The 21815-nt window shown below is 38.2% G+C and overlaps 1 protein-coding gene across 2 annotated transcripts in view; it reads left to right on the top strand.

Moving 5' to 3' along the window:
- LOC149173151 (enhancer of mRNA-decapping protein 4-like) overlaps window positions 1–21815 on the top strand; it is a 105105-nt gene that overhangs the window by 72022 nt on the left and 11268 nt on the right. For both annotated transcript variants that reach the window (XM_089424513.1, XM_089424514.1), the window contains exons 7-9: window positions 6652–7008; window positions 7241–7360; window positions 7559–7729. In XM_089424513.1, coding sequence (XP_089280639.1) covers window positions 6652–7008; window positions 7241–7360; window positions 7559–7729 — 648 coding nt within the window. The remainder of the gene's footprint in view (window positions 1–6651; window positions 7009–7240; window positions 7361–7558; window positions 7730–21815) is intronic.

A 21815-nucleotide genomic window follows, 5' to 3' on the forward strand; every position in this document is an offset into this window, starting at 1 on the left:
AAAAGAGATTCTTGTAAATGAATCGATTTACCCTCATCCAATTGAGGGGTAACATTCCCTACACCCTTTCCGGGATAGGTGGCATCGACTCCAAGTATAATCCCACGATTGTTTCCATCTCTACCAAATTAGAGAGAGCACCCTTCTATCCGATGAAGTGCCTTGAAGCACTACAATCAATAAGCCAGATTCCCAAAGAGTCTGAAGGAGAGGGCCAATATAAGATAACACTTATTTATCTTATCAGAAACAACATTTGATTCTTCATACCTGGGGTTCCTTGCTTTCTTTGAAGAGTCGACTATTTCCTTGATGACCTGCATTACCTATCATTCCTCTGATCATTGAAGATGTCCGTGGAATGATTGTTATCATCATCAAGTGATGTGTTCGTACCATTCGAACACTCCTTCACATAATGGTTGAACTTATTACAAACAAGGCATTTGCCTTTCCTTCCACCCTTATATTTGGACTTCCCATTGAAGTGATCTTTAGGTAGGTCATCAGAAGCTTCCGCAGCGCCATACTGATAATGTTCTCTGCTTCGACTTCACCCTCGGTGAATTTGAAGAGGGATGAGGAATCCATTGATCCTTTTGTCCTTTCCAAATTGTCTTCGGTGATTGCTCTTTCACTCTTGCTTGGGATTTGTCTTCACCTCAGCTCTGATACCATGTTAAATTTAGGTATGTTCTATGCTTAGAGCAATTTATTTCAATTTTCATAGTTAGCTCAATATCTTTTCCAGATTAGCAATCACATTAGCATTAAAGTAAATTGCAGATAGAACATAAACATAGATCGCAAAAGACAAGCTGAGACAAGAGGACACAAGATGTGGCGCTAGCCAGGGACAAACCCGAATGTGGGGAAACCCTTGATCAATTCTTCTTATATGTTCTTCAACAGTTCAGCAGAGAGAGAGAGATAGTACATATATAACAGAACTCAACATTTTGACTTATCTAAATAAGAGCATAGATCATCTCTAAGTAGATGATACATGAGATAGTTGAACTCAGTTGAAGACAAGTCGCTTCAACTAATTCTCCCAGGTGACCCCATCACCATGCTGCACCTATTATTGTGCTGCTCCTCATCATCATGCTGCACCTCACTGTGCTGCACCATGCTGCACTCATCATCACTATGCTGGACCTTGTAACCATGTTGCACACATCATACTACTGCACCTTATGCTGCCACTGCTGTCCCATGTGTCATTGTTGCACCATGCTGCCACAACTGTCCCATGTGCCATAGCTGCACCATGCTAGCCACTGCTGTCCCATGTGGCATACTGTTGTCCCACTGTTAGTGATATTGTCATTCCATGTTTGGCATACTGCTGTCCCATTTGCTATGCTCCAATAAAGACCATTGCCTAGCTGTCCCATTTGGCACGCTGTACCTTGCTGCTGTACCAATGAGTTTGCGGCACTATGCTATTGTTGCTGTCCCATTGTAGCCTTGCTGCACCATGTCATTGATCGCTGTCCTATTGCTTTCTCCACCACGTGACCTTGCTGTCCCATGTATCTAGCTGCCAACAGACCATATAAATGCTGCTCCAAATATGTTTGTATACTGTTGTTTATCGCTGCTCTGGTTAGGGCACTAGGGCAGCCCTAAACTCCTCACACAGTCCTTGAACAACCCTCTGGAAAACTGCAACTCACCCTCATGAGACGCCTCCCCTAGCACGCTGCTGTTTTGTGCATGTTTGAGCCCTCAACCTCTCCATGCTGTCCCTGTTTTGAGGTGGTTAGGACTGCAACCTACCATAGTCCCACGCTGTCACCCACGGCCCACTGAAAACAGGCTTCCCTTACCTTTTTGCTGCCCCAAACAGACTTGTGATCACCCTTCTTCAACTTGGCCTCCAAGCTCAGCTCCTTGGCCCTCTAACAGCAGCTCGGTTAGCCTTGAACCAGACCTCTTTCCATGCTGTCCCTGTTTTGAGGTGGTTAGGACTGCAGCCTACCACAGTCCCATGCTGTCACCCACGGCCCACTGAAAACAGGCTTCCCTTACTTTTTGCTGCCCCAAACAGACCTGTGATCACCATTCTTCAAATTGGCCTCCAAGTTCAGCTCCCTGGCCCTCTAACAGCAGCTCGGTTAGCCTTGAACCAGACCTTAATTCCTTCGCTGCCTTGGCCTCTTCTTGTAGCATCATATGCTGCCCTTTCTTGCACCCAAGACAACTCAATAGACCTGCGGTTAGGGCAGATTTAGGACAGCGTAAGGGCTTCTTTAGGACTGCGGCTAGGGCTTTTTAAGGCCTCCTCCATAGCTGCGTTAAACTTCTTCCATGAGTTCCTTTAGGTCAACGTAGATCCCTTCCATAGCTTCGCTGGCCTGTCTTCTTTGCTGCAGCTAGGGCAGCCTCCTTTCCTCCAATGTCTAGGGCTTCCACTCCTTGATCTCTCTTCCACTAAAACCCAAAACAAGTGGAGAGAAATCAAGAGTGAAGTGTGTGTTGAAATGACAATCAAGTCACCTCTTTTTATACTAAAACGTTGAGCACATGTGGGTGTTATTTAGTTGTTGGCCGACCTTGACGAATTGTCTTATAACACAAATAAATTCATAACTCCATGAATACTTATCGGAATTGGATGATCTTTAAATCAATCCTACACCTCTCGATGAGAGAGATCTGAGAAAAATATCAGCTGCCATAAATAAGATGACCTACATGGAGTTTGGCCCTAGTTGCCAATTTTAACAATATTCAATGTCAAAACCATCAAACACAAGCATCATTTTCCAATGTCCTATTGGCTTTTGATTGTGTACACATTACCTCACATAAGTATGGGAGGGTTAACATGTAACCTTATTAGATGCTTCCAACCCTAAGTGGGGAACATTGCGCATGCCGACCCTTTCAAATGATAGATGTAAGTAATAGGTGTTATGACTTGGGTTTACTTCATGAAATGTGTCATAGTCTTACAGTAGGTTATGAAAAAACATTGCCCATGAACACCTTTGTAGAAAGAGCACTTCGCTGGTTGAGTTACCTTCCTTCCCCTTTGTTTTTCCATGACCCCAATATTTGCCTTTTTCTTTCTTGCTTTGACACAACTTGCATAACAAGCTTTATGGATTTATCAATAATAATCATACACTCCCCGTTTAATGATGGGCAGCTTATTGCTTCGTCGGGATTGGGATGTTTACAAAGAGTTCCCTTCACTTTTGATAGGCGTGATATTCATGGATACTTTTGGTGATGAGTGTCTATATAAGAAGGGGTAGAGCTCAAGCTAAAATTGCCTTTTACTCTATGTTACTGGATCCGTCAAGCCTGATGGCTGGATACGCGGATCCCCGGATCAGAGACGGATTTGGATCCGGATCCGTAGAGATCCGCCCATCTTCTCTCCGTTTGTAAATACCGTATGTCAGCAAAAATTTCTCTCCGTGGGTAAAAAAACTGTAATTCAGCACAAAATTTCTAAACAGAAATATCAACACAAGTCAATTTGGAATGTTAAGAAATGGGTTAAAAATCCCTTCGCGAAAATAAACTAGGGAGTTGTTGGACGTCATAAAACTCTCCGTGGGTAAAAAACTGTAATTCAGCACAAAATTTCTAAACAGAAATATCAATGCAAGTCAATTTCCAATGTTAAGAAATGGATTAAAAATCCCTCCGCGAAAATAAACTAGGGAGTTGTTGGACGTCATAAAATTTATTATTTTTAGGTTGAAATGTATTATTTTTAATACAATATATTATAAACTTTAATTCAAGTGAATGAATCTAATGATAAGAACGAGCGCATATGAAGTCCGAGAGGGAGTTGGCCGGCCACAATTTATTATTTCTATTTCTATGTTGACGGTATTATAAACTTTAATACAAAGATATATTATAAACTTTATATTATTTAATACAAATACATATTATAAACTTTAATACATGTGCCGTCAAGATTATAATCTACTCGTATTTATTTAGAAGATATTTTATTTAAAGTTTAAAAAGTAAGTTTATATTTTAATAAATTTTAAAGTTTATTTTCAAGTTTAAAAATAGTTTTTCTAAAATAAGTTTAATAATTTGCTTAATATAAATAATTATAACTAATAATTAATGTTTAAATATTTATAAATGATGCATTAATTATATTATGATTAACTTAATAATTATTTTTAAAATATTATATTAAATTTATATATTTAAAAATTTTCATATGTTTTTTTATTTTTATATAAATTTAATTAATATTTATAAATGATACCTTAGGAATTACTTATATAATAATTATTTATTGTATATAAAAATTACATATTGAAGAATTAACATATGTTTTTATTTTTATATTTATATAAATTTTAATTTTAAAAATTATAAAATATTTTATATTTGTTTGTACTTGCCGTTTGTGGATCCTGGCTTTTCAAAAAACTGGCGGATCCGTATCCGAATCTGGATCCGTATCTGGATCAGGATCCTGGTAACTTAGCTTTTACTTGCTTTACATCTCTTGCCATTCTTTTGCATTTTAACATTTGGCTCATGCTCTTTCTTTTCTTACAGCTGCATCAATTTTGGATATATTCAACCCCTTCTCATAGGACAAGGCCAACAGTGAACTAGTGAAAGAAAAGACCGTAAGGAAGGTCACATTGGACTAGGGACTCATGATAACCACCAAGATGAAGTAGGGGAACAAGTGCACAGACAATAGCTACCAATAATGCAATTTTAACCCATGATCCATACTAGAATGCCCAAAACATTAAATGAAGGCACTTGATTGCAAAAATGGTTAAAGTACCTCAGAATAGATGACCCACCTTCATTGAGTGAATAGGCTAGATCAATGAATATACTGACGATGAGAGGCATCTGAGGCTGGCTCTCTGTGGATCGTGGTAGGGCTTCTGGCTGGCAAGTTGCAAAGTAGTAGAAAAAATTTCTCCTAGGGTTACCCATGTATCTAGATGGGTAACAATACCATAAGCATGGGCAGGTCAAGGTATTGAACCTGTTGATGGTCATTTTTATCTCTCACTCGAATAATTCTAGATTCCTTCAGATTACCTTGGATGTTAATTTGAATGTAAGTTATTTTATTGGGCCAAGGCTAGATGGGTCTTTTTGGCTCATGGCAGATAAATTTCCCAATGGGATGGTCCAGTTTTTCCTTAAAATGCAAATTTTGGGCAAAAAGGACAGGGGATTCTTCGCAAATGGTGCAATACAGTGTGAAAAAACTTTTGCAGAGGAGTTTTTTCTCCAATGAGCAAAATCCGCGAGTGCATTTCTACAGATCCATGGACCTTGCTGCTTCATAAACACACAGCTGGCAGAGTCCCTAAACTTAAATATAGAGAAATCCTTGGTCAGGTTCCTGATATTGGACAGATGTCAACCAAATGTTTCCAAGGTCTTCCAGACTGAGATCATATTTTCCATGGGGATATGGCCAACTAAATAATCAACCCAGTGTATGCACACTATAATGAGGACAAGCTTCGTCATATCCGTTATGAGTGCTTTTACCCGGTTCTTCAGAAGGAACAAGAACATTACTTTGTGGAACTCTTTGTCCATAAACTTGGAGTCCTTAAGCACCATTATCCTCCCCGACTGCTGTGATAGAATGCTCAACGATAGCTTTGCATCATTTTGAGACATCAGCCTTATTGGTGGGAAAGGCCCGGCATATGAACAAGGATCTAAATGTGACAGCAAGGCCCTTTCCAGATCAACCAAAGCAGAAAGTAATTGCAGGAGTAAAGACTGATGTTATCATTACATGTCACTGGAACCAGAAAGCCTCAAAGCCTAATCCAAACACTCAAGAAAATCAAGTCACCCATAGCTTTATTAGATTCAATTGATATTTTTTTGGTTGTGATTGGTATATTTTGTAGATAAGTAGAGATCTTTGTACTTTCTTTGTATACAAGACAAGTTCCGTTATTGGGTGCTCTCCTTTCTTCTGATAAAATTGTCGTATATTTCATTCCCAGAGCATTTTCTTGGATTTTGTATTAGTGCCTCCAGTCCTTATAATCATATTCTTTGTATACAAGACAAGTTCCGTTATTGGGTGCTCTCCTTTCTTCTGATAAAATTGTCGTATATTTCATTCCCAGAGCATTTTCTTGGATTTTGTATTAGTGCCTCCAGTCCTTATAATCATTGAATGCCAGTCTAAATCTTTTTAGTTTTGGCTCTGTTCCGAGCATTTGTTGCAGTCAATTTTACCTGAAATGTGGCAGGGATTTGGTTAAATGACAAGTTTGAGTTGTGAAATTTGCATAATCGGAATGCTCCAGGGGTTTAACATGGCACTGAATCCATAGACTCAGAAACCATTTAAACAACAAAAAAAACCACAATCTCACCAAAAATTATATTACTGGATTCCAGCTAAAAAGGCCAAAATGTAGAATAGTTATACTGTGAGTTACAGAATTTGCTAAAGATGAGTTGTTACAAGTCAAATTTCTTCTGTATAATCTACCATTTTCTGAACTTCATATCTTATTCTGTGATTTGTATGATGATGCCTTTGACTTGTCCTGAATGTTCATGACATGTTCCATGTTTTTTATGCATATCTTTGAGTTTCTGTAGGTCATTCCTAATCCTTTTTGATCTTTGAGTTTTCTACTGCAGCTTATTACCATGCAGAAGGAGTTGCAAAAACAGATGTCTGTGATGGTTGCTGTACCTGTTGCGAAAGAGGGGAAGAGAATGGAGGCTGCCCTTGGTCAACGTTTGGAGAAGGTTGTGAAAGCTCATGTGGATGCTATGTGGGCAAGATTTCAGGAAGAGAATGCAAAGCGTGAGAAAGCTGACCGGGAACGTGTGCAACAGTTGACATCATTATTAAATTCAATCAACAAAGACTTACCGGCCACATTAGAACGTGTTTTGAAAAAGGAGATTGGCTCTTTAGGTCCTACTGTGGCACGCATAGTTACTCCAACTCTGGAGAAAACTATTTCAACTGCAATCAATGATTCCTTCCAGGTTTTCTGCTTTACTATTGTCAGCCTAGTCCAGTGAATATAATTCATGAAGATTGTCAAATTATCTTTTCCTGTTATGATTTTGTAGGTGTTAGTTGTTTATACTCATTACTTAATATCACTGCAACTCAGAAGAATCTGCTTTCTTTCATATTTGTTTGCTTTGGATTGCTATTTAGCAGTAGTTCTATTTGTAACACTCTGTAATACAACTTCCAATAATGATTTTGCAGAAAGGAGTAAGTGACAAGGCATTGGCTCAGTTGGAGAAATCAGTTGTGACAAAGCTAGATTCTCTTGTATCAAGGCAAATTCAGACACAATTCCAATCCTCTGGAAAGCAAGTGCTTCAGGTCAGTCAAAGTTGGGTAGATCACACATGTGCCATGATAAATAAATGGGTTGAAACATTGGACATAAATGAGACACTGAACATGGGTGCTATAAAATTATCTGCAAGCCTATATCCTGGACGATTTGTTCTCAACTTTTGGAATATGTTTTATTTGTTGTGCTTCCATTAGTCATTGAGACTATCCATGTGCTCACAGGATACATTGAGGTCTAGTTTTGAGAATTCAATTATCCCAGCCTTTGATCGATCCTGTAAGGCAATGTTTGACCAAGTTGATGCTGCATTTCAAAAAGGAATGGCAGAACACACAACGGCTGCCCAGCAGCAATTTGCAACTACACATACAGTGCTTGCATCAACACTTCAGGTATGTGTATAATCCAGTTTGTTTTTGTTTATGGGTGCTTGGTCAATTTCTTCTGCTATTTTTGAGATTTTGGGAAAAAAATATTCTAATGATATGGGTCGACAAACTTTTTATACTAGCGTGAAGTATTTATGACCTTTTTATAAGTGCCTGTCAATGAAATTGCATAATCAGTATCCTTTGTTTTAACTTTTTCCTAAAGATTACATTCCGCCTGTGCTGTTTAGACTGTCAACCGGTGGAGACAAGTACCTTGTTTTTAATTCTTTCGTCAGTTTCAAATATTACAGTACATGTCTGTATTGGTTAGTTTAAGTAGCAGCCACAGTAACCCTGTGCGATTTTTAAGCTATGGGGAGACCTTTTGCAATCATAGTTTTAATAACTGGAACCAGTGACCGACCTGGTCCACCTATCAAACCAGCTTTTGAATTGGAACCAGAAAAACAGCCTGTTCAGATCTCAATGAACCGATCTTTAAAAAAATACATGAAATAATTATTTTTTAATGAAAAATCTTATTTTTTAAGATTTACAATCATGATTCCAAACCATTAGAGACAAAATGAAAATATGCAAAGTTTGTTCATCTATATAGTATATACCATGTAAGGGTGCATATATCAAATTGGTACCAAGTGCAATACATATCAACGACAAAATACATAATCAATGGGGCTCGAAATGGCCTCTAGAGTCCAAAAACAATGCTACAAGCTACGGGGCCACTGGCCTACTACAAGTCTACATATCAGTGATCAACATGATCACTCCTCATCAAACTCATCACTAATAAGACATGGGATCATCAACAGGACCTATATAAAGTTATAAACATCATCTGGCTCATGCTCTGAGGACTCCTCTGCATCCTCAACAGTAGTAGCAGCAAAACTAAACGTAATGGAAGCTTGACTTGGTTGATTTGAACGACTAGTGCCTTCCATTAGTTGTTTTCCTTTGCTTGATTCAACTACTTGTTCTGGTTCCATTGGCACTACCAGATCTGCATTGGGATCAAACACCCCCCCAACTCCATGGCATCAATATCAAAATCAACATCAAACAAAGCTGGTTGAATGTCCTCCACCCATTCTAATGTTGAATCAATATCGTTGAACACAATGTTCCAATGGTTTCTCTTCTTCCTTTGTATACGCTCGAAACAAACCAATTGCACTCACGAGTCACAACCATAAGCACCACAAGTTTCGCTGAGGACTCTTTCTGCAAACTTTGGCAATTGAGGGCACTGGCTGCCAAATGTGCTACAAAGACAAAGACATTAGTTAGTTCATTTTACAACAATTTAGATTCTAAGTTTGGCTTAAAAAGCAAGTATTTACAGTTTGAATTGTAAACAATTGAACTTAACAAGAAAAAACACAAATTAGATTTTCTTACTTGTTTGATTCACATCTCTTGTTATCTTTTGCTAAAGGTACCTGAGGTCTTAGTGAAAAGACAAATTTGTTTATTTATTTCCATCTGGTTAGACTTCTTAGGACCATGCCCTCCAAGCAATTGTACAACCTATCAATGACCTCCCCAGTCCGATCTTCGCCTAGCTGTGCTCTATAATGATACTTTGGGTTCAGGAAATACCCGGCTACATGTATTGGACGGTGGAGTCGATTGTTGCATCTATTGTCAATGATCTCCCAAATCGGCCCATATTTATGTACTTTATCTTTATAGGCTATGTGTATCTGCTCCTTTTCCTGATCCATATAGCCTCATAGATGTATTCCATGGCTAATTCTTTCCCATCCAACTGCCGTTACACCTTAACAAGGTCCTCGCCAATTTTCACAGCCTCTGTAGACTTTTTCCAAAAATAGTTGTCAAAAACTTTCTTAGTGTCTGCAAGTTTTGTTCTCGAGAATTGAGAGATTGCAACGTAAGGAAGTGAGTTGAAAATCTCGTAATTGCAGGCTTGAGAATTGAGATTGCAATGTCAGGAAGTGAGTTGTAAATCTCGTAATTGCAAGCCTAACATGATGATTGTTGCCTTTGTTTTTTCCTCATTAGGTCCAATACCCATGAGTGGTTGTAGATGTATTTTGTGATACACTTGGCTTGCTCTATAGTGTTCTTTACCCACTCCACTTTGCTTATGTCCTCAAGCATGAGGTCTATGCAATGTGCAGCACATGGGGTCCAAGCTATGGTCCTATATTTAAACTCTAGCATCTTTTCAGCAAGAACGTAGTTTGAGGCATTATCTGTGATGACCCACACAACATTCTCTTGCCCACTATCTTAATCATTTAATCCTAAAGTCAAATGGAAGGTTTGCATCCTTCACCCTATCCAATGCATCAATTGATTCAAAAACGTGGTTCCTTGAGGGAAAGAAATAAGGAAATTAATGATAGTGTGGTTCCTTCCATCGGTCCATCCATTTGACATGATGGAACAACTTGTTTTGGCCCATGACTCTATACTTAGTCAAATATTCTTCAATGGAAAAATTCTCTTTTTGCAAAAGACTTCCCCTCAAGTAATGGACACTATGGCCTTTGCAGCCCTTTCTTGCAGATATAATAGGGCCCACGTGTTGAGAAATGTAACTAGTTTTAGCCTTAATAATTGTATTCGAGTCATGATGTAATGTACTTGTGAAAAGAAAGAAAAAGAAAATTTATTATAAAAGAAAAAAATATTTATTAACGTGGGTTTATTGCTTTCTTTATTTTATTTCTAAGTCACAGCCTCCATTGAAGGCTTCTAGGTTTTATGTTATGAATCCTAGTCTTTGTCATCATGTAATAGACCCTTCTTGGGCTATGCAAGTCAAGAAAGAAAATTTATTTTGATGTAAATGGGTCATATAATCTTCCTCTACCAAGTCGGCCTCAAGTCATTCATGTTAGCCTTAAAGAGCAGTTTAAAACCACTATTTATAGCAAAGCATTCGACCTAGTTTGGAGATAACAGATAAGAGACAAGTAAGATTGGATCTGCAATTTTCAAGGTGAAGAAGAGAGTGCAAAGAAGTCTAAAGAGAGATTCTAATCATTACATAGAAAGAAAGATCATAGCAAAGGTAGAAGGAACCTTTGGGAGCCGAGATTCTCTATTTTCTTGCCACATGTGTGAAGGAGACTGCAATTGCAGGGCCAAAGGTGCAGGCCGAGCTTCAGGATTGCAGAGAGGGCCGAGACCCTTGTTGGCTCATGTTGAAGAGCAGATTGATGTTGATTATAAAATATTTGACTAAAGATTTGACTTTTCATCATGGGAGGTTGACTTGGTGGATGGAGGAAAGTCTTGGTCTTGGTCAAAAGGTTATGGTTGTTCCGTTTGAATTAGTTCTTAAAGAAGAAAGAGTTTTTGGGTTTTCCCCTTGAAAGGGGTTTTGCCCTGGTTGAGAGTCTACATCTTGTGTCATCTATCTTCATGTTTTGATTTGGTAGTTGGTTGATGAGAAGAAGACAATGAAATTAAAGAAGAGCTATAAGAAGATAAATAAAAGATCACAAGTAATTATCAAGTTAAGAAAATCTTTCTTCCTTTCTGATTTTCCAACACCACATAGGTTGGTAATAAGGTGAGCGGGCAACATTAAAAGGGATATTTGCATCATACCATCATCTAGCAATGTATTGAAACACAACTTCTTTGCATTGCTTTTTTCAATGGTTATGCGAAGTGGTTTGAGTTAGACTTGGTTGGGAGGAAGTGGCATTATCTAAGGCAGTGGCAGGGGAAGCTGAGAAATAACTCTTGATGTTCATCCTCTTTTTACCTTTAGATTGTTGACCTTGATTGTAAGACCCAAGAGCAGTGTAATATCCCTCAAGGGAATTTACCCTTAGTGTTGGAAAGAGTATTTGACAAAATTTGTATTCTAACTAGTATCAAAGTATTATTTCAATTTTTGCAAACAGAGATAATATTGAATTCACATAGTGTAAACAAAGTCTTTGACAACTCATACAAATAAGCCAATTCAACAGTGAATTACATGAATTTCACAATCTAGTGCTAATTGTATTAGCAGTCTGTTGTCTGTATATTACTGATCTGACATTACAATTACTATGATTGTGGTACCCTTGGGTCACTTAACTGCCTTGGATTGGGTCTTGTTGCTTTAAGCCCATTCAACTGATTCCTTCCTATCCCTTGCTGCCTATGTTTACTGCTATTACCAGTACCTTGACCTATGTTGCCACAAACCAGGTCTAAGAATTGCTTCAAATATTACTCGATGCCATATTCAAGGTTGGATAAGAGGTTTGCAGCCACAACAGTGCTTCCAGAACACCCTCAGGGTTAATGTGCTGTCACAAAAGGCCTCAGTAAGTCCATGCTGCCTCAAATTCAGCCTCAGAGAGCTTTGTTTCCAAAGACTAAGCCTCAGGACCGTTTCGCTGCCTCAATTCTAACTTCAGAAGGCCTCAGTGTCAAAGAAGTAGTCTCCGAACCCTTGTTAACAAATAATTGTTACCTCTGAAATTACTTGTCCAATCAATACCTCATAATGAGTTTGTTTACCTCATGTATGATTTCGAGGATTAGCCGGTGCAGGGCCGCAGGGGAGAGACCCCCTCCCCCCCCCGAATCCACTCTTGAAGCGCTCTTCAGCAATTTTTTTGCGCTCCCTAGCATTCTTTGCAATTTTTTTTTTTTTGCAAAGACATTCTAAAAACAATATTTTTCAAAGAAACATGAATTTTTGAGTGGGCCGGCCTAATATTCAAGCCCATGGCCCTAGTATTGATATGCATTTCATGGTAATGTTAGTTTTATCTTTCATTTTCCATCATTTTACTTAAATATTTAACATTACCATGAAATGACTCAGGGTATTTGAGAGTGGTTCCATCCTCATTGGATTTCATATGGAGCAAGTAGAATTTTAGATCTCACTCAATATCCAACAGACTTGTTAGTTTTTTCAAGATTTCAGGATTGGGGGGATTGCAATGTTTCCATTGAATTTTATCATGTACTAGGGTATGGAGCTTGTATTTAATCAAGAGCACCAAGCGCTGTATGTACCTTGATGTTATTGACATTGGTTGTCAAACTCCTCTATCATGACCCTACGAAAAATGTACCTATCACTCTAACAAGATCTTGACTTGACATGCTACATTTTTTCTATCGTATGTTAATGCTTAGAGGGTGATATTAATGACAAAGATCCCAAGATAGGCAATGATTTTGATGATATGTAGGTATTTGATGTCGCATGATTTTTTTGGATGCTAGAGGCCATCTAGAGCCTATTTGTTGGTGCATTTTCTGTTCAGAGATGGATTGCACTCGATGCTATTTTGGTTTTGTGCACCCTTACATGTTATATAAATGAGAACTTGTAATTTGTGGACTTGTGGTTGATGAAGATTATAACTACTAGATGAATGATGTTATATGGTTTAAATCCACATTTTTATGTTTTTTTTTCACTAATTCATCATTCTACATGCTTTTGTTGACATATATGCATCAAAATATATAAAAATATATATTATATAAAATTCGCTCCCAAAATCGCTCCTGGCCCTGAAGCTTTTGAAAATGTCACTCCCTACTCCCGCTTTTGCCTCCTTTCCCAAGAAGCCATGAGCCGGTGCCAAAGGATACTTTAGGAGTAACCCACAACCACTATAGGGTCTCAGAAATCCTCGTTGTCACATAGGGCCTTCTAGGGATGATCCGCTGTCATAAATTGATCCTCAAAATTCCCTGTGCTGCCACAGATAAGCACTTGAGATGAGCCGTTGCCTCAAATAATGGTTAGGAGATAATTTGCTGCCCAGAAAATTTCTTAGAAAACCTTCCAGAAACCTAGTCACTGAAACCCTTGCTTGCCACAGATTATGTCTCAGAAATTATGCTAACATAGTAAAGAGGAGGGATTGGCTAGGGTGGAATCTTTCACCACTGAAACCAATCAGAGAAAGGGGGTCTTAAAACCCTCCAAGGGCCTCAACTCAAAATTCAGAAAGATCGACAATCCATGGTGAGTAAAATGATTCTCCTCTCTTTTTTTTTTATAGATTCCCATTGAGGTTTTCCCTCCTAATTTTAATTTCGGGGGCTAACGAGTTTCCCTCCATTTTGCCCCAAATTTGGCTTTTATTACAATTTTTATTCCAGTTACCCCAAATTATCCAATGTCACCCCAATAACATAACATAATGGGTTCACCCCTTTACAAATGACTATAGCCTACAGGGTTGGATAGGCGGCTGCTCCGTCCTCCCTTGGGCAATTTAGTTAGAAGATGATATCATAGTCCCCCCTTCCTGACATTGCTTGTCCTCAAGCAATTGTAGAGTCAGCACATCAATACTATGATCCCAATTGTGCCTGAAGAATGCTTCAACATACATTTGCTGTACTATCCTCCCCTCATTGTCAAACTCTGAAGACTTTAACCTGGTGGCTGTTTCATTCCTCTGCTTCCCACCCTATAACAAATTCAATACCCTGTTATTTTTCTTCTCCTTTTCCATGATCAAAGCTTTCTCTCCATTCAACTGTATTCTAGATGTCTAAGGTTGTTCGTCCTCAGATTCAAAGAGATCACCCTCATCATCATCATCCAAACCCGAGTCCCCAAAGTTTTTGAAACCGTTCTCTCCTAATGGTCTCAAGAGTGAGGACCTCTCACATGCTTGACTATCAGAATTTAAAATTGCAGATGAATGAACTTTACTCCTCTTTTTCTGGTTCTGGTTTCTTTGAATTCTTTAATGTATTTAGAAAAAAATTTGCTCCATAATTCCTTGTGTCAGCATCACTGAAAGTGGAAGTCTTACTAAAGTTTGAAATGGGTAAAGTTTCCTTATGTTGGAAAGCACATGCTGATGGCTTCACTACAAGATTGCCACTAGCATTTTCTGCAATGAATTCTCCAAATTCCTGAGAGGTTCTTCTGTTGCTCTGTAACTTTCTGTGTACTGTAGGCAATGGATAAACAACCAAATATGACAACTCAAAAGCTGTTGAAGAAAATGTAGAATTTTTCTGTTCAACTGTTGATATTTGATCACGATTGTTATGCCTCATTGCCCCATCTGCATTGCTGCTTTAACAATCGACTGCCCAGTCTTCTGTATGGATTTTTTAGAGTCCATCACAGTATGCACTGATACCGCTCGACTAAAATCTGTAGTCCATGATGACAACTGTTGCAGATTGGAGCTTTCATGCTTCAATGCCTGTTGATTTTTGACTCAATTGTGAATCTCCTGTGGATAAATTTGACATTGAAGATGCATCTAAATAATAAACAACAATCACTTTAACTGCTCCTCTACCTTTAGAATTCCGTTTGTTGTCGTGCAAAATGTCTAGGCACCGCGACAACGGGTCAGATCGGGGGTTGTCACCCTGATCCCCAATCTTTCCGTTTAAGCTGTCTCCCTACACCAGACTAGGGGAGTAGACCTTACAAAAATGAAATGAAGAAGGACCGGTTGGGAACCAACTAATCAGGGAGACACAGTTGAGTGACCAAATACTTGTTTAGATTTAACAAGACTTAAATGATTCGATTTAAACAATTGATACCAGTGCCTTATGGAGTCAACTATCTTGCTAGGAAATTTAGGACCAAGTACAAGATGGACAACTGTTGCTAAAAAAAATGTTATTATGATGAAAAGAGCTGCAAAATGCGATTAGCAAAGGGATGAGTGAGTAGTCTTGATGTAAGATCGTTTAAGGCTCAAGTACTTAGTATTGATTAACTTTATGACAAGAGTACTTAATGAAATAAAGAGAAAATCTTATACAAGACAAAGTGCCAAATATCTCAAGTGCCGATAAGATACACAATATAACCAAGATGACCACAAGATGTATGCTCTTAAAGAAAGATCACTAATATGCCAAAAATTTATAATAGCCTTAAACCAATAATGATGTTAATGTCAAGAAAGAGAACTAGAGCATTTATCCAATTTATGTTTCAACGACATTTCTTCAATAAGATTATCAATGCTTCCTTTATACAACTAGGATTCTTCCAAGATAATGCCAATGACAATTAGATTCAAACCTTTCAATTACCTTCAGATTACTCAATATTATGCAAATGGAGTAAATCACCTTCAATGCTACCTAGCTCAAAGAGAATTATATTTCAAATGCAATTAATATTCACAAGTCAAGGCACGAGAAATGTTTTAGAAAGATAAATATCGACTATTTCCAATTTAAATGTTCTTTAGGGCATCGTGCTTATATATGTGATTTTGGAGTAGGAAATCAAAAGACAACAGACACTTAAACTCGAAATCCAAAATCCAAAAACCCACTAAAATTTGCTGATGTAATCTAATGCAAACCACTGCCCCTACAAATGAAACAAAAACACTTATTTTCAGAAATGATATCTATGACAACAATGATGTTTTCAGAGACAATAAGAGCACCAAAAAAGAAAAGAAAATTATGACAACAAAGAAATGCTTGCTGCAAACCTAAGTCGCTTGACACGGGCATTCGAGATTCGTAGGATACGGGGATTTGAAAGTCGGATTCAGACACGTTGACCCCCCGGAATAGGACACATAGGATTCGTTATATATATATATATTAAAAATTAGATATTTCTTACACAAATTCTCATTAATGATACAAATTCATTGATTTCAAACATAGATCATCTAGATGTTAGTTTTACTATTTACAAAGTAAGTTAGTAATAGTAACATTATAGCAATTAGCATGCATAATACATACAAAATTCAAATACATGTCACATAAAATGATAAATCATGATTCATAAATGAAAGACAACTTACAAGATAGTAAGATAAATCGGGACACGTTATGTCCTAACGGGACACATACGAGATTCGTATGTGCCCGTTAGGACACGAAGTGTCCCATTCTGGGATTCGAATCCCCAACGAATTGTGTCCGATTCGTGGGATTTGGATACGCAGGCCATTTCCAGCAAATCTGGTTTTATAGCTGTAGACAAATATATCAGTCCTCTGAAAATAGTAAGCTATCAATGCTATACCTTTATGGCAAAAAATTACCAAAAATTTTCCAAACTTGCCCCACATGAATTATCAAATATTTTTAGCCAGTTATGATGTGATTTCCAGAATTATATCAGATCTGATATACTTATTACAGTGAGCAATTAAAATATGAAATAGGCTTAATGATGGATGCCCAACTCAAGAAATCAATTCCTTAATGTATTAGACAACTTAGGAACTAATTTTAGGCTAACCCACATGAAATTTTGCCACTGTTATATTTCAGAATTCAGAAAAATTGAATTATTTGAAGATAAAAGTCACCAAAAAATATAGAGCTAGGCCAAATTTTTATAGTGACTTATTAATGTATTTAGCAATTTTTTCAGTTAATTTCAAATTACTTAGATGTGTTTTTAACCACTATTAGAAAGGTATATGACTGTTGTAGCAAACAATGAGGGAAAAAAGGGTTTAGAGATCAAACCCTTAGGCCTTAGGCTTGGAAGATCACTTGCCCAAGGTGCCAAAAAAATTTCAATACCTGAAACACAATTTTTGATCAATTTTTTTGTAAAAACCACCAATGATCAACGTCAGAAAATTTAAATATTTAGATCAGAAATGGAGCAAGGGGAATCTAGGGCCAATGAGGGCTAGCTCTAGGCCTAATAGGGCTAGCGTTTGGGTTAGAAGAATGCAGATATGGGCCTAGGAGCCCCAAAAATTGAAACCTTTGTTTTGAAAATATTATTTTGCTTCAGATCTGCAGATTTGTTGCAACAATCGTTGGCCCTGCAAAATTTTTGGAAACTAGATCTTGCCCTCCAAGGCCTAGATCTATTTTAAAAGCCAAAATTTTCCTCAAATAATCTCAGATCCGAAGCCTTTAATGATAAATCTTATTGTTTCTTCCTTGCAAACAAAAGTTTGATTCTAGATTTTGCCCTCCAGGGTCTAGATCTAGCTCAGATCTGAAGATCTTTTTTGCTGATTTTTCAGATCTATTCCTGCAAACAATCTTTGAGCCCAGATCTTTTCCTCCAGGCTCTAGATTTGAAAATTTCTTTGGTTTATTTCCTAGATCTATTCTTGCGCAAGTGAAAAGAGAAAAACCCAATACCCAATATGTATAAAAATAGAGAAAGTCCCAAAAACCCAAGTGTTAAAATTCAAAATTATGTTATAAAGTTTTAGATCTACACTAGTAAATAACAAATCTATACAAATAATTTACAGATTTATACAAATGATTTACAGATCTATCAGATTTGAGGAGTATGAGTTTAACTCCACTCTCAGATTTGTAGATCTAAGGCTCTTTCTAGCTAGATCTAGCTATTTAGCACAATTTTTTAAGATAAATATTTTTTTAAATTTTAGGTACCAGCCTAGAAGATCCCTGCAAAATATATTTCGTTAGATAATCTCGGGAGTCAGCGGGTCAAACTAAGGACTTCCCCAACGCCTAAAATCTTTGAATAAAGATGACTTCTGCACGCTTAAAATATAAGCAGTGAAATTAATAGAGGTATAAATAAAGATTAAATCTTCAAATATTGGAGATATCTTCCAATCAAATAAAAATCTTAATGTTATCTTAAAACTCAACAATTTAAGCAAGATACTTATGCAATAAATTGATCTACAAGAGCTATTAACCAACAACTTATAAATTAGGTCAACAAAAAACTAAATAGGCGTTACCATAAGATACCAGAGAAGAACACTGCCATCAAGTAAAACCCCAAAGACTTTGTGTTGTATTATTCCATAAAAGTTTACAAGAGCTTCAAGAGCTAGTACACAATCAAAAGATCAAATGATTTCAAATGAAAAATGACCTCTAACTTATAGATTAATTCTCCAACGGCTAGTTGGCTTGATCCCCGTCAAAGTAATATCGACTGTTGAAAAATATTTTATTATTTTTTAATCTCCTCCGTCGAAATTATTTTATTTTTTGAGGAAATTCGATTTTTTCATTTAATTGAATTTTAATTGGTTGGAGAGATGATTTGGTTGGGTGGTCTCGCTTTCCTCCCACCTGGGTCCACATTCCTCCACTGGGTCCACATAGGGTCAGCTACCCCTCCCCCTTGCCCCACATCTTGGGTTGGGCTTGATGCAACTAAAAGAAAAAGAAAAAGCATAATTGGTCACATTCAACAGGAAATTGTACCACAAAATGCAAAAGAAGGTCAGGACAAAAGCATTTAGCACGTAGGCAAAAGCCATCACATGAGCACCACCCCGTTCCATGGCCATCACCTTGGTTTCTACATGGTCCTTGATGAGCCTCCTTTATCATTCATGAACCCATGATTGGCCCAACCCCTGGTGGGCGATGAACTGCCCCACCTTATAAGGGGGTATCCACTACTATACTTTATGCATCATGCTGTCATTACCTAGAGCCCTGAGCAGTTAACCAAAGAAAATCATAAGAAAGGCAAGAGGCATATGAAGAATGGTGGAAAAGTCAAGGTCAAGGTAACTCATGCACCACGATTGCTTCCTACTACACATTATTTACCCAAGTGTGGGCTTTCCTTTTATTAGCTACACTTTGCGGCTAGGGCACATTTTGCATCAGCTGTAACCCTTCCTTAGATCTGCGGCTAGGGCACATTTAAGGCCTCCTCATGACAACGGATTAGGGCATCCTTTAGGCAGCGTATCAGGGTAGATTAGGGCAGCATATAAGAGTAGGTTTAGGCTGTCAAGGAGCCTCTTTACTACAGCTAGATCTCCTCTCTTGGACTGCGGTTAGACCACCCTCTACGGCTAGGACATCATCCTCTAGGACTGCGTTTAGAGCATCATCCTCTAGGACTGCGTTTTTCCCTTAGAGATTCTTCTTTCCACTAAAACCCAAAACAAGTGGAGAAGAAGAAATCTCAAGAGAGTTGTGTGTACAAATGACTTGCAAGGCACTTGTATTTATACCAAAACGTGGAGCACAAGTGGGGGCAGTTTAGTTGCTGGCCGACCTTGACGAATTGTCCCATAACACAAATAAATTCATACCTCCATGAATACTTATCGGAATTGGATGATTTTTAGATCAATCCTACACCTCCCGATGAGAGGAGTGTAAGAAAAATATTAGTTGCCATAAATAAGATGACCCACATGGAGGTTGGCCCTAGTTGCCAATTTTAACAATGAACAATGTGGTTCTAAGCTTCTCTGAATCAGGAGGCACATACCATGATGGAGACCCGTGAGTTAGAGCTTGGCACATCTCAATAAATAGAGGTGAGCGTGCAACATATGAAGTGCCTAGAGAGAGAAATATGCTTGGTAACTTCTACGTGTTAGGCATTGCCAATGTAGAAGTACCCATGAGCTACCAAAAACTAACACACCATCATTGGCTGCTCCATATCTTTAGGACCCCTGTTGTAATCTTCTCCCATATTGAAAACCAGATAGAACACAATACTCACAGGCAATTGAAATTTGCACAAGATTCCTTGAGCTGGGCGTCTTTCTCTCCAGGAGATTATAGTAATTACAATTGCACAAGACTGGAACAAACTACTGTTTCTATAAAGCCCAAGGGCAAGAGGACTTGTGTTGGCCACCTTGAGAATGCCCAAGTCCCATCCCCATAACACTAGTGTCAACTCTGTCAGGAGGGTAGAGCTCTCAATCGAAATTGATCACCAAACCTGTCATATGGGCATAACTAAGAGGCCAACAAATATCATCAACAAACATAAAATTCGTATGTATGTCAGTCATTGACATAGTGCCAAACTTTCCCTTGAATGAGCCAAGACAATGGTTAGCTCTACAAGGAGGGTATAACTTCCGCTCAAAATAGATCGCCAAACTGATACTATATGCATGACAACAGAATTGCTAGCAAGTCTATGACAGTGGACCAGCATCATGCAGCAAGAGCTGCCCAGGATCAAAAGGGAAACTCTCTCCCTTTGGCTTGATAGTTATTTGAACCTTCAAATTCCCAGAAGGCATGGATAGCAATTGTCCCTTTGAGAAAATCCCACGTCTGCTCCAACTATGCAGATGGGCTCTGTTCATAATTGTGCTCCCATGAATGCACAATATTGCAGGTAGAGAATGTAGGTTTTAAACCCGTACAGAAATTACCTGCATACGAATTCTAAAACACAGAAAATAAACAATGCGAGAGCATAACACATAAAACACATATACACAGAGATTTTCCCCTGGATCCCAAAACCGGGACTACCAGCTTGATTTTTCATTATATTCCTTTCAATGTTATAATACATATTTATACATGTCGAAGCATCCAATACCATGGACCGATAACCATCGCATCCAAAAAACATGTGCGAAAGTCATGCACAAAACCATAGGTGGGTCCGCCCATCCTAACATAGGGTCCAAAACCAAAATTTTCCGGGGCGCTGCCCTGGACCCCATAAAGTGGGGTTACGGGTACGCCTCAAACCCCCTGTGACTCCCCCCTCCCCCGCTACACAATCGACGCAAAGAAGGGGGGCTTTGCCCCCCCTCTAACCCCCTAGTTAACTATGTGGGCTAGTCATGGAAAGAATATAACACAACCCAACAGAGAACAGGCATTGGTTTAATTGCATTGTGCTTGCATTAACCACCCTCATGAATGGGATGGTAAGTTGATTTAATAGTTGAATGCAAAAAGAATTTACATGATCAGATTTCCTGGTGATTACCACGAGGTTTGGATAGCCCCCCCTTTACCTGCTTTGTTCCAAACCATGGATTTCGCTCTTTTTATAAACTTTGAACTTCATTAGGGGATAATTGATGGCCTAATTTGCCCATTGACATTCAAATCTCTTGCTTTCAATTGACATCCCTCTTTGCTTAACTTATCTTTGTGTGTAGTCAAATCTCAGACGACATGAAAGAAGGCCTTTGATGGGATATATTTCAACAGGACCTGTATTCTTCATAATATGCTCCAGGGATTTTTCCTTAGGCATCGTATCTCTAACAAGATGTTGCAAAATGAGGAGTGAATCATCTAGAATGGTGAGCCCTCGCACCTGATTGTCTTTGGCTGTATAGAGGCCATGAACCTATGTATGGTTATTGGTCATGAGACCAAGTCCCTAAGTGTATTTGAATTCTTTGTTATCCTC

This window comes from Pinus tabuliformis, chromosome 4_2 (assembly GCF_031772625.1).
Source record: "Pinus tabuliformis cultivar Carrire ecotype Pingquan chromosome 4_2, CPIR1, whole genome shotgun sequence".
NCBI lineage: Eukaryota > Viridiplantae > Streptophyta > Pinopsida > Pinales > Pinaceae > Pinus > Pinus tabuliformis.